At 43.9% G+C, this 14,215-nt stretch overlaps 1 protein-coding gene across 4 annotated transcripts in view; it reads left to right on the forward strand.

Moving 5' to 3' along the window:
- The window catches only part of ACOX1 (acyl-CoA oxidase 1), a 38,131-nt gene that overhangs the window by 627 nt on the left and 23,289 nt on the right, over positions 1-14,215 (forward strand). For 2 of the 4 annotated variants that reach the window (XM_055242140.2, XM_063617145.1), the window contains exons 2-3: positions 138-297; positions 4,965-5,125. In XM_055242140.2, coding sequence (XP_055098115.1) covers positions 138-297; positions 4,965-5,125 — 321 coding nt within the window. Of the gene's footprint in view, positions 1-137; positions 298-4,964; positions 5,126-14,215 lie in introns of those variants that run through there. The other 2 variants (XM_063617146.1, XM_055242139.2) reach the window with 2 other exon arrangements.

A 14,215-nucleotide genomic window follows, 5' to 3' on the forward strand; every position in this document is an offset into this window, starting at 1 on the left:
CAGCCTGTGTCCCTGGTGGGGGGATATCGCCATTCCCGAGGTGTGTCCGCGACTCTGAAGCCTATTGTGATTCAGGGAGGGTGGAACGGAGCCCCGAGTGTCTGTCTGCCTTTTAATGCCCTTTAACCCCCTTCCAGAGAACATGATCCTGAACGACCCAGACTTCCAGCATGAGGACTTGAACTTCCTCACCCGCAGCCAGCGTTATGAGGTGGCTGTCAGGAAAAGTGCCATCATGGTGAAGAAGATGAGGGAATTTGGCATCGCAGACCCTGATGAAATTATGTGGTTTAAAAAGTAGGTATGCCTTAGAACAGAGCAAGTGTTGTTAAGCGTAAACTTTAAAGCTGCGGTCTATGGTGGCCTTTCATCACCGTGCTTGGCGTTTGAAGATGCAAACTGGCACATTTTCATGCAACTTTATAAAGTTATATGTGTGGCCGGGCGCGGTGGCTCACGCCTGTAATCCTAGCACTTTGGGAGGCCGAGGCGGGCGGATCACCAAGTCAGGAGATCGAGACCATCCTGGCTAACACAGTGAAACCCCGTCTCTACTAAAAATACAAAAAATTCGCCGGGCGTGGTGGCGGGCGCCTGTAGTTCCAGCTGCTCGGGAGGCTGAGGCAGGAGAATGGCGTGAACCAGGGATGCGGAGCTTGCAGTGAGCCGAGATTGCGCCACTGCACTCCAGCCTGGGCAAGAGTGCGAGACTCCGTCTCAAAAAATAAGTAAATAAAGTTATATGTGTGAAAAATAATGTGATTACTTTTGTATCCAAGCCTTTTCGTGGGATGACGTGTTTGTAGAATGCTGATAATAAATGGAAATGCAGGAGTTTTTGTTCTCAAGAGTACAGTTTCAAGGATGTTGTGAAAGCATTGTTCTGCCCAAGCAACTCAAATTTGACTGATTTAAATGCAGAATCATTTTGCTGTTTGTAACAAGGTCTGCTAAAATTCTGAATCTGGAAGGATTTTTTTTTTTTTTTAGTTGCACGACCATTTAAATATTTTGGAGCAATAGCAGATTATATTATATGGTAGTGTGGACCTGGATGAAGAATGATCAGTCACGCCTCTGAATGAATAGAAAGTCTAAGAACCCGGTAGTTCTGAATCCATGACAGTACTTGAATGGTTGTCTTGTGCATGTGAGAGAGACGTCATAAAAACCTGCCTTGGTTCTAGTGTGGAAGAGAGTATATCCTTTTTTCAGACCATGTGTTTTGTTGTGTTTTTTGTTTGTTTTTGTTTTTTGAGATGGAGTCTCGCTCTGTCGCCCAGGCTGCAGTGCAGTGGCGCGATCTCGGCTCACTCCAGCCTCCACCTCCCGGATTCAAGCGATTCTCCTGCTTCAGCCTTCTGAGTAGCTGGGATTACAGGCGCCTGCCACCACACACCCGGCTAATTTTTGTATTTTTAGTAGAGACGGGGTTTCGCCATGTTGCCAGGCTGGTCTCAAACTCCTGACCTCGTGATCCACCCTGCTTCACAAGGAACGGTAAAAATAAATAAAAATAAGGACTTTGGGCCGGGCACAGTGGCTCATGCCTGTAATCTCAGCACTTTAGGAGGCCAAGGCAGGTGGATCACTTGAGGCCAGGAGCTCGAGACCAGCCTGGCCAAAATGGTGAAACCTTCTCTCTACTAAAAATACAAAAATTAGCCGGGCATGGTGGTGCGCTCCTGTGGTCCCAGCTACTCAGGAGGCTGAGGCAGGAGAATCCCTTGAACCTGGGAGGCAAAGGCTGCATTGAGCCGAGATCACGCCACTGCACTCCATCCTGGGCAACAAAGAGAGACTCTGTCTCAAAAAAAAAAAAAAAAAGGGACTTTTTTGCCTTAACCTAAACACTGTTACATGATCCTAGTACAAGATTATTTTGGCCTATAGCATTTTTTCTCATTTATTCCTGGGCATTTTCTCTTTTAGGTTTCTCCATTTTAAAGGAACTCCAGTATTTTCATCAGTAAAGATGAAATCATATGAGTGGTGTATAGACTAGAACCAAGCTAAATAGAACATGTTGCCCGTTCTGCCTTTATGGTAATAACTGTCACTGCCTCTAGTGCCTTTGGTATCGATTTTCAGCGTGACTTGGGTTATTTTTGTGAAGATGAAATGTTTTACTCTGGCCCTTTGGACTTTCCTCAGAGCTCCACTCAGTTTTAAACAAAAAAATTTTGTTTATTTATTTTTGGTAGTTCAAATCAGCATAACTTCCAAATGGTCTTTTTTGTTTTTAAAGTTTGTAACTCTTGGCTGTGGGGATATTGAGATAGAGTAACTCCTAGAAGATTATGTTACTGATACCTGTGTTGGGTTTGTAAATTTGAAAAAAACTAGTAAGATTTTATTCCTTCTTAAAATGTCAGGAAAAAAGTGGGTTGTGTGTGTGTGTGTGTGTGTGTGTGTGTGTGTGTGTGTGAGTGGGTGGTGCAATGCATTTCAAAGCTGATATAGATGATTTCATAACCTGTGACCTGTTGATAATGTGTAACCAGACTCGAGTGAGGTCACAATGAAATAGAACAAAGTCCTTTATGCGTGTTAAAGATTCATGGACACCAGGAAGTTATTTTGTGTATCATTTTTCATGTGAAGTATTAAAGTACAAACTTTAACACACCCTTTGACACACTTCCAATGTCCTTAGGATATGACAAGGAGATCAGTTTTTAAGTTAGAGAAGGGGTTTGTAAATGAGTCCTAGCAATTATCGCATGCCATCGAGTTAAAGCCTCGGTTATATAATCTCATCGATTATAACTCACACCAGTGTTTTGTGTACAACTAAGAAAGAAAGAATGCTGCCAGTTAACCATGACATGCTATTAATTGTGAAATACATCACCTACCTACCTTCCTTCCCTCCTTTCCTTCTTTCTTTCTTTCTCTCTCTTTCTCTCTCTCTCTGCATTTCCATTTATTATCAGCAGGTGAGGAGGCACCTGCCACCTCACCCAGCTAATTTTTGTATTTTTAGTAGAAACAGGGTTTCACCATGTTGGCCAGGCTGGTCTCGAACTCCTGGCCTTGTGATCCACCTGCCTCGGCCTCCCAAAATGCTGGGATTACAGGCATAAGCCCAGTGGCTGAGAAAACATTTTTTACTGATGTTAATGAGCAGCTTCTATTGACTTAAACACATGATTGGGACGCAGAAGTTGTTCCCTCTGGTGAAATCTATAATGATTACATTAATTCATTTTGATTAATTAGAAATATTCATATCTAAGAGCATCCATGTTGAGAGTTTTTTGTTTCTAAGTGGATTATGATTTATGTAAGATAGAAAAGACGATGGGGCTGGGCATGGTGGCTTACGCCTGTAATCCCAGCACTTCGGGGTGGCTGAGGTGGGCAGATCACTTGAGGCCAGGCCACTTCATGGCCAGCCTGGCCAACATGGCAAAACACCGTCTCTACTAAAATACAAAATTAACCAGGCTTGGCACACGCCTGTAATCCCAGCTACTTGGGAAGCTGAGTCATGAGAATCACTTGAAGCTAGGAGGCAGAGGTTGCCATGAGCTGAGATCACACCACTGTACTCCAGCCTGGGCAACAGAGGGAGACTGTCTCCAAAAGAAGAAAAAGACATGGTGGGGATAATCGTGTAGTACTTATTTAGGAAATAGGAAAATAAGGGTATATTGTGTTTACTATTATTTCTTTCTTTCTTTACTTTTTTTTTTTTTTTTGAGACGGAGTCTCGCTCTGTCGCCCAGGCTGGAGTGCAGTGCTGCAATCTTGGCTCACTACAAGCTCTGCCTCCTGGGTTCACGCCATTCTCCTGCCTCAGCCTTCTGAGTAGCTGGGACTACAGGCACCCACCACCACGCCTGGCTAATTTTTCTGTATTTTTAGTAGAGACGGGGTTTCACCATGTTAGCCAGGATGGTCTCGATCTTCTGACCTCGTGATCCGCCCACCTCAGCCTCCCAAAGTGCTGGGATTACAGGCATGAGCCACTGTGCCCGGCTACTATTGTTTCTTCTAAGGTGGTGGTTTGGTTTCAGGGTCCCCCAGCACTGCAATGGCAGCCTATCCCTTCTCTCCTTTAGTTCATGCTCTGCTCATTGCACAGGTCAGGATAAACTGATAGCGACATTGCTTCCTAATCATCTGTTAAGAAGTCGTGAAGATCAGTTAAGAAGTCGTGAAGATCAGTTAGATGAGATGTATTTTGTACTTTAAACTCTTTAGATATGAGCTTTGTCAGAGTACAAAATTGATCCCTATAAAATCTATGACACAGCACAGCCAAGGCCAGCTACTGTGGATTCTGTTTTGTAAGAAGAGAGTTGAGGACTAAATTTCAATGTGATGTAGAGTTATCTGTAGTAATGTTCATTGACCATTGGGGATAAATTTTTACATGCCCACATTACTTATTGTAAACCCTGAAGACCTTTAGAGATGTATGATTCTGCCCTGGAATATGTATTTACTCTTCTGGATATTTGCTTATATTATCTAGGGAAACATAGTTGAAATTATTTCTTCTTTGGAGCTTTTGTTAACAGCTCTATAAATAAGTGTTCTGTGGAGTTACTTTTGCTCTTTGAAACAAACAAGTAAAACCTAAGTAAAGCAAAAAAAGAAAAAAAAACACACATTCTAAAAAATTCAACCAATCAAACCATCAAATAACACCAACAACCTCCCCTTCCAAAAATTAGAGATGTTTTTATGCTAAAACTTAGGTAGAATTTGCTTACTGGATTAAATGTAAATATGAAATGAATTGTGGCCTTGAAATAATTAGAAGAAGAGAGATCATCAGGTTTTGCTGTTGGCTTTTTAGGTAGTAAAATGGTAAATCTTATATTTAATTTCATAAGAAGGGGGTTTACATTTTCCTGACCTTCTCCTTGAAGGCCAAAGCTCTTTGGCAAGAAGGGGTTGTAGGATGCAGTTTCTAAAGGAAGGCTGAGATCCTTTTCTTTTCTCTCCTGTAGACTACATTTGGTCAATTTTGTGGAACCTGTGGGCCTCAATTACTCCATGTTTATTCCTACCTTGCTGAATCAGGGCACCACTGCTCAGAAAGAGAAATGGCTGCTTTCATCCAAAGGACTCCAGATAATTGGCACCTACGCCCAGACGGAAATGGGCCACGGTTAGTCCACATTGAGGGTCTGTGGGTAACCCACTCAGGACATCAGTTAACAGTGATTGCCGGCATTTGACTTTTTTCTGCTGCTACCTATTTGGGATTTTATTTTTATTTTTATTTTTTTTTGAGACAGAGTCTCGCTGTCGCCCAGGCTGGAGTGCAGTGGCGCGATCTCGGCTCACTGCAGGCTCTGCCCCGGGGTTCACGCCATTCTACTGCCTCAGCCTCCCGAGTAGCTGGGACTACAGGCGCCCGCCACCTCGCCCTGCTAATTTTTTGTATTTTTAGTAGAGATGGGGTTTCACTGTGTTAGCCAGGATGGTCTCGATCTCCTGACCTCGTGATCCGCCCGCCTCGGCCTCCCAAAGTGCTAGGATTACAGACGTGAGCCACCGTGCCCGGCCTGGGATTTTATTTTTAAGTTGTTAAGTCAAAATTCAGCTTCTTGTTTTCTCCTAGGTATTTTCCCCGGAAGCTGGTCCAGGGCTCTGGCCTATAAACATCATTCACTGTTATTTCCTAAAGCCGTTTATTATTGAACAGTTTGAAAAGATGGGGTTTACAGTGCAGCAGGGAACCCCATTATGTTACTCTGGGTCTAATGAGTAGAGACTTTGTTGGAAATTCTTCAGAGGGTTAGTGCCTCAGCAATATCTGGAAAGTGCCTCTCTGCTCTAATGCAGTTAAAGCTGTGGATTTTAATAGGGGCAGCAGGCAGTGGCAGCTACCTGTCTCATCTCATTGCCCACTAGCAGGGTTATAAGGCAGTTTGGAAAAAAGTCCATGATTCTCTTCATCTGACTTCAGTCTTTTTAGACATTTTTTCCCCTACATGTCTGGGAACTCTTGTGTTGCCAGTAATTCTTTGTTAAATTGTTCCTAAATGTCTGGCTTCCTTCAAAAAGTTTTGCTTTTGATCTTAATGTGAAATAGGTTTGTTTTCATAGACAAGGCCATTGGCAGGTTTGAGTGTTTGGAATTTGAGCTGTCCAGCCTCATGTCTAGTTATCAAAATGGCAGGAGTAAAGAAAGGGAAAGAAAAAGGGATGCAGATATCAGGGAAACATCATTTTGTGTTTGATTGCTGATTTCAATGTGTGAATTGGTTTAAGGAAAATGTTATTTATTGTCATCTCCATGGGGACTACAGCTTGCTGGTCATGGTTTGATGTTCCAGACACTTTACTAAACACTAAGACTTCAACTTCAAGATGGTCAGTACGAAATTATAAGCCTGAAAGAAAGGTTTGTAAAGGAAGATAAGATTCTTTTTTTTTTTTTTTTTTTTTTTGAGATGGAGTTTCATTCTTTTTGCCCAGGCTGGAGTGCAATGGTGCAATCTCGGCTCACTGCAACTTCCGCCTCCAGGTTCAAGCGATTCTCCTGCCTGAGCCTCCCAAGTAGCTGGAATTACAGGCGCCCACCACCACGCCTGGCTAATTTTGTATTTTTAGTAGAGACGTGGTTTCTCCATGTTGGCCAGGCTGGTCTAACTCCTGACCTCAGGTGATCTGTCCACCTTGGCTTCCCGAAGTGCTGGGATTACAGGCGTGAGCCACTGCACCTGGCTGACAGATAAGATCCTTCTTTTTTTTTTTTTTTTTTTTTTTTGGAGACCGAGTCTTACTCTGTCACCCAGGCTGGAGTGCAGTGGTGCCATTTCGGCTCACTGCAAGCTCCGCCTCCCAGGTTCACGCCATTCTCCTGCGTCAGCTCCTGAGCAGCTGGGAGTACAGGCACCCGCCACCACGCCCGGCTAATTTTTTGTATTTTAGTAGAGACGGGGTTTCACCGTGTAAGCCAGGATGGTCTTGATCTCCTGACCTCGTGATCTGCCCTCCCAAAGTGCTGGGATTACAGGCGTGAGCCACTGCGCCCGGCCTGACGGATAAGATTCTTTATGTAGTCCTCCTCGCTTGGAGTATCTGTGTGTTTGTGTACATGCATGCGTGGTGTGTGTGTGTGTTGTAATTTTGAAGTAGCTTTGTGGTACAGAACTCTGTTTCAGTATTCATCATTATAGAATTTATTTGACTTAACAGTCATGCTGTTCATAGGAGGAATAAGATGTGAAATAGTCTGAGGCTGATGATTTGTTGAGTATACCTCTTGTTGGTCTAATGCTTCTGCCTCATTTATAAAGTAATATCACAAATCTATATTTGCCCTAATTTTTTTTTTTTTTTTTTTTTGGGTCAGAGTCTCATCCTGTGCCCCAGGCTGAAGTGCAGTGGAGTGATCTCAGCTCACTGCAACCTCCACCTCCTGGGTTCAAGCGATTCTCCTGCCTCAGCCTCCTGAGTAGCTGGGATTACAGGCGCCCGCCACTATGCCCGGCTAATTTTGCTATTTTTTGGTAGAGACGGGGTTTGGCCATTTTGGCCAGGCTGGTCTCAAACTCTTTACCTCAGGTGATCCACCCACCTTGGCCTCCCAAAGTGCTGGGATTACAGGTGTGGGCCACCACGCCTGGCCTGCCCTAATTTTTGAAAGGAGAAAGGAGAAAGGAAGACTTGAACTATACCGGTTTGAGGCGAACAGAAGTTGGACAGAGATCCTATATGGCTGTGGGCACGTTTGCGTTTGTTCGAATTTTCGTTCCCTTATTGCTTCTAGTTTTGGGTATTTTTTTTTTTTTTGAGATGGAGTTTCGCTCTTGTTGCCCAGGCTGGAGTGCAATGGCGCGATCTCGGCTCCCCGCAACCTCCACCTCCCAAGTTCAAGTGATTCTCCTGCCTCTCCCTCCCTAGTAGCTAGGATTACAGGCATGTGCCACCACGCCCGGCTAATTTTGTATTTTCAGTAGAGACGGGGTTTCTCCATGTTGGTCAGGCTGGTCTCCAACTCCCGACCTCAGGTGATCCGCCCGCCTTGGCCTCCTAAAGTGCTGGGATTACAGGCGTGAGCCACCACGCCTGGCTAGTTTTGGGTATTTTCTTGTATTTGAACCAGTGTTGTCTTAATCTCTGTGGTTTAGAGAACAGTGTCCTAAGATTCGCTTTTTTTCTTGCTGGAATTTTGCTAATTCATATTGCTGTTCTTTTGACGACTGATCTTTTCCTTGGAAATAAGTCAGATTGGTTAATTTGCATCACGTGACAGTTTTACCTTATATGGAATACACAAAAAGTCAACATCCAGGAGATTGGCAATAGAGCAACTTATATAGAATGAGATCTAACTATTTAAATTCTGAGACTTTGGAAAATGGATCAACAGTGAACAGTGATTATCTAACGTGGTCTCACAGAAGCAGCTGTAACTTTGGGTTTGGGATTCTTTCACTTCTGGGTAGCTGCTGAGAAGTGAAGGGGCTCAGAAGTGTTCAGGTTCACTCCATGTTCCTTCCAAATCCTAAAATTCAGTCACCTACAGAAAGTCTCAGTCACCAGCATTATCCTTCTTTCTGGAGTGTGTCTTCTTTCCTCTAAGGACATGAAGAAACTCGGATATACACCTGCCCCGTGGGTCTGGGAGCCTTAATCAAAGGCAGAGGCCTGAGCCTGGGTGATGGGCTCCCCTCCCTGGAGTTCTGGAATTAAAGGAACAGCCTGGGGAACTGGGTCCATGTTATCATCCTGACCATATGTTTCTTCTTTAGGCTACAAAACAGGTCGCTTGTTTGCTCTTCACAGATATCTAATCATTTCAAGATCTGGCCACTTCTGGAGATTCTTCTTGCTTTGTTTTCCTTGTTTGCTTGCTTGCTCGCTTCCTTCCTTCCTTCACTTTTTTTTTTTTTTGAAGGAGTCTCATGTTGCCCAGGCTGGAGTGGTGCAGTGGTACAATCTCGGCTCACTGCAACCTCCGCCTCCCTGGTTCAAGTGATTCTCCTGCCTCAGCCTCCTGAGTAGCTGGGATCACAGGTGTGCACCACCATACCTGGCTAATATTTATATTTTTAGTAGAGACAGGGTTTCACCATGTTGGCCAGGCTGGTCTTGAACTGCTGACCTCAGGCGATCCACCCACCTCGGCCTCCCAAAGTGCTGGGATTACAAGTGTGAGCCATGCACCTGGCCTCTTTGTCTCTGTCTTTCTGTCTTCTTCCCTTCCTCCGTTCCTTTCGTTCCTTTCTTTATTCCTCACCCGTGGACTCAGGTCACATTGCCTTGTTTCCTATTACCATCTATTTAGGAATATAGAGCTTGTATGGTACATAGTTATCCTTGAAGCTGATGCAGTATCCTGGCAAATTGCCATCATTAACACTTAAATATGAAATAAAGCCCCTTTCTTTGAAACTGGAAAGAGGTAGTAAAGTTGATTTGTAAGTCATCGGTCTTTACAGCAGCTCCGTTGCCCTTTCTCCCTGGGCTCAACAGTCTCCTCTTCCCTCTGCCCAAGTGATTCTCTTCCCTGTTGGACTTTTCACGAGACTCGCTTCCCTGGGGATTTGGGCTAAATTTCACCAATATTAGTGATAATAATATAAACTTAAAGATGTATTCTGGCCAGGCGCTGTGGCTCACGCCTGTAATCCCAGCACTTTGGGAGGCCGACGTGGGTGGATCACCTGAGGTTGGGAGTTCCAGACCAGCCTGACCAATATGGAGAAACCCCATCCCTACTAAAAATACAAAATTACCCGGGTGTGGTGGTGCGTGCCTGTCATCCCAGCTACTAGGGAGGCTGAGGCAGGAGAAGCATTTGAACCTGGGAGGTGGAAGTTGTGGTGAGCCGAGATCGCACCATTGCACTCTAGCCTGGGTAACAACAGCGAGACTCCGTCTCAAAAAATAAATAAATAAAATAAATAAATAAAATGCTGTATTCTTTGTGGTTGTACTTCTGGAATACCTCTCAGAAATGAATTACTATATTGAGGGACATGAGCATTTTAGAGCTTTTGCTGCATAGTTTGAGACTTTTCCTGAAACACAGAACCAGTTGACAATATATTTAGCAAGCTCTGTACCTGTATTTCCACAGCTCCATCAATGTGGTCACTTTAATTTATTTTGCCACTTTAACATATTTCTTTTTTCTTTTTTTTTTTTTTTTGAGACGGAGTTTTGCTCTTGTTGCTCAGGCTGGAGTGCAATGGCGTGATCTCGGCTCACCGCAACCTCCGCCTTCCGTGTTCAAGTGATTCTCCTCCCTCAGCCTCCTGAGTAGCTGGGATTACAGGCATGCGCCACCACGCCCGGCTACTTTTGTATTTTTAGTAGAGACGGGGTTTCTCCGTGTTGGTCAGGCTGCTCTTGAACTCCTGACCTCAGGTGATCCACCCGCTTCAGCCTCCCAGAGTGCTGGGATTACAGGCATGAGCCACTGCACGTGGCCTACTTTAATATATTTCTTTTTTTTTTTTTTTTTTTTTGAGGCGGAGTCTCGCTCTGTCGCCCAGGCTGGAGTGCAGTGGCACGATCTCCGCTTGCTGCAAGCTCCGCCTCCCGGGTTCATGCCATTCTCCTGCCTTAGCCCCCCGAGTAGCTGGTACTACAGGCGCCCTCCACCATGCCCGGCTAAATTTTGTTTTTTGTGTTTTTTTTTGTATTTTTAGTAGAGATGGGTTTTCACTGTGTTAGCCAGGATGGTCTCGATATCCTGACCTCGTTATCTGCCCGCCTCAGCCTCCCAAAGTGCTGGGATTACAGGCGTGAGCCACTGCACCTGGCCTACTTTAATATATTTCTAAGAGTTAATGTTTTAATTTCCCATTACTAGTGAGCCTGGATGTTATTACATGTTTTGATTTACTGTTTGCATTTTCTATGTATAGAATATGGTTTTTCGGCTGGGTGCAATGGCTCTCGCCTGTAATCCCAGCACTTTGGGAGGCTGAGGTGGGTGGATCACTTGAGATCAGGAGTTTGAGACCAGCCTGGCCAACATGGTGAAACCTGTCTGTACTAAAAATATAAAAATTAGCTGGGAGTGATGGCAGCACCTGTAATTCTAGCTACTCAGAAGGCTGAAGCAGGAGAATCGCTTGAACCCCGGGAGGTGGAGGTTGCAGTGAGCCGAGATCGTGCCACTGCACTCCAGCCTGGGTGACAGAGTGACACTCTGTCTCAAAAAATATATATATATATTATATATATAATATATATATTATATATAATATATATTATATATTATATATATTATATATATATTATATATTATATATCTTGATTTTTTATTTTCTGCTTTGTCAAACGTTTTTGCTTTATATATTTAACACATCCTTCTCTGCATAGATATAAATTTTATCTTTTCCATAACTTGGATAGTTATCTTCTGGTTTTTTGTTTTTTGGTTTTTTTTTGAGACATAGTCCTCCTCTGTCACCAGGCTGGAGTGTAGTGGCATGATCTTGGCTCACTGTAACTTCCGCCTCCTGGGTTCAAAGCCATTCTCCTGGCTCAGCCTCCTGAGTAGCTGGAATTACAGGTGCCTACCACCACACCTAGCTAATTTTTGTATTTTTAGTAGAGATGGGGTTTCACCGTGTTGGTCAGGATGGTCTCGATCTCCTGACCTCGTGATCCACCCACCTCGGTCTCCCAAAGTGCTGGGATTACAGGCGTGAGCCGCCATGCCCAGCCTCTTCTGTTTTCTTCTAATATTTTTGTTTGGTTTCTGTTTAATGATTTGACGTGTATATGATACAGAGTGAGAATGAATCTCATGGTTTTCTAGATTTTTTTTTTTTTGGACTTCTTTTTTCTTTTTTTTGAGAGACAAGAGTCTCACTCTGTCACCCAGGCCGGAGTGCAGTGGCGCAGCTTCCGAGATTTCTAATGTTCATTATTAACTAGTGGCTTTTTCCCATTATTATCTTATTCCCATTATGTCCTTTCTGGTTTGTCTTAGAGTTTTATAATAGGTTAAATTTATTTCTGGAACCTTAAATATATTACATTGATAGGTTTATTTCTTTCTTTCTTTTTCTTCTAACATAAATTTTGACCACTGGTGCTTTATAAAACTTTTTTGAGACAGAATCTCGCACTGTCACCTGGGCTGGAGTGCAGTGGCGCGATCTTGGCTCACTGCAACCTCCGCCTCCCGGATTCAAGTGATTCTCCTACCTCAGCCTCCCCAGTAGCTGGAATTACAGGTGCCCGCCACCACGCCCAGCTCATTTTTTGTATTTTTAGTAGAGACGGGGTTTCACCATGTTGGCTAGGCTGGTCTCAAACTCCTGACCTCGTGATTCGCCCACCTCAGCCTCCCAGAATGCTGGGATTACAGGCATGAGCCGCCGTGCCCAGCCAAGACTTTTTACTTTATTTTTATTTTTATTTTTTATTTATTTTTAAGACAGAGTCTCGCTCTATTGCCCAGGCTGGAGTGCAATGGTGTGATTTCAGCTCACTGCAACCTCTGCCTCCCGGGTTCAAGCAATTCTCCTGCCTCAGCCCCCTGTGTAGCTGGGATTACAGGCGCACACCACCATGCTCAGCTAATGTTTGTATTTTTAGTAGAAACGGAGTTTCACTATGTTGGTCAGGCTGGTCTCAAATTCCTGACCCCGTGATCTGCCCACCTCAGCCTCCCAAAGTGCTGGGATTACAGGCATGAGCCACCACGCCTGGCCTTTATTTTTTTATTTTATTATTTTTATTTATTTTTATTTTTTCTTTTTTGAGATGGAGTCTTGCTCTGTCACCCAGCCTGGAGTGCAGTGGCATGATCTCAGCTCACTGCAACCTCTGCCTCCCAGGTTCAAGCAATTCTTCTGCCTTAGCCTCCCGAGTAGCTGGGATTACAGGCATGTGCTACCATGCCCATCTAATTTTTATATTTTTAGTAGAGATGGGGTTTCACCATGTTGGCCGGGCTAGTCTCGAACTCTTGACCTCAGGTGATCCGCCTGCCTCAGCCTCCCAAAGTGCTGGCATTACAGGAGTGAGCCACTGGGCCTGGCATATTTTTATTTTTGAAAGACAGGTTCTTGCTCTGCTGCCCAGGCTGGAGTGCAGAGGTTTGATCATAGCTCACTGCAGCCTTGATCTCCTAGACTGAAGGGATCCTCCTGCCTCAGCCTCCTGAGTAGCTGAGAGTATAGGCTCATGACACCGTGCCCAGTTGATTTTTTAAAGTTTTAGTAGAGATAGGATCTTGCTGTGTTGCCCAGGCTTGTAAGGTATTTAAAAATCTGATAGGATAAGCCTACTGTTGTTAGATTTCAAGATATGTGTATTTGATATTTAAGCTTGCTTATTCTAGATGAATTCTGATCTGAATCTGTCAGGTTCTAAAAAAAAATTCTACAGGAATTAAATGTTTTTTTTTCTCCTTCTCTATCTGGAATTTTAAGTTAGTTTTATATTGAAGCCTTGTCTTTTCTTGGGAAGCTGTTTCTTTCCTGTTATTTTTATCTTCTTTTTTTCCCACCCTATTAGGTATTTATCTTTTTTCTGTTTTTTTTGTTTTTGTTTTTGTTTTTGTTTTTGTTTGAGACGGAGTCTCGCTCTGTCGCCCAGGCTGGAGTACAGTGGCGTGATCTCAGCTCACTGCAAGCTCCGCCTCCTGGGTTCACGCCATTCTCCTGCCTCAGCCTCCCGAGTAGCTGGGACTACAGGCGCCCACTACCATGCCCGGCTAATTTTTTGTATTTTTAGTAGAGATGGGGTTTCACCGTGTTAGCCAGGATGGTCTCGATCTCCTGACCTCATGATGCGCCCTCCTCGGCCTCTCAAAGTGCTGGGATTACAGGTGTGAGCCACCACGCCTGAGTGCTGTTAATTTTTTTTCCCTTATAGCCTGCAGCTTTTCTCAGTTCACTTATTGTGGTATTTTGTTGACATTATTGATTTCCTAGGCTGATGCTCATGCCTTCTACAGAGCTGCTTTTTATTTCTTCCTTTCTCATATATCATTAGTCTAATTGGTTTTTCCTCAGTATTGACTGTCAGCCTTTCCAGCCGTGTATCATGTGGAAAGAAGGCTGGAGATGCCTTTTGATGTTTTGGTTTTAAAAGAGCTGACTCTAGCCCTTCACTAAGTATAATGTTGGTGCTTCATAATTTTATCATAAATTATTTAAAAATAATATCTTTATCGTGCATAACCAGCTTTTAAAACAAATACTTGGCTTAAGTCAAAAAACTATGCAGTTCACTTTCTCCTTGTAACACCTCTAAATTTCGTCCACATCTG

This window comes from Symphalangus syndactylus, chromosome 14 (assembly GCF_028878055.3).
Source record: "Symphalangus syndactylus isolate Jambi chromosome 14, NHGRI_mSymSyn1-v2.1_pri, whole genome shotgun sequence".
Classification (NCBI taxonomy): Eukaryota; Metazoa; Chordata; class Mammalia; order Primates; family Hylobatidae; genus Symphalangus; species Symphalangus syndactylus.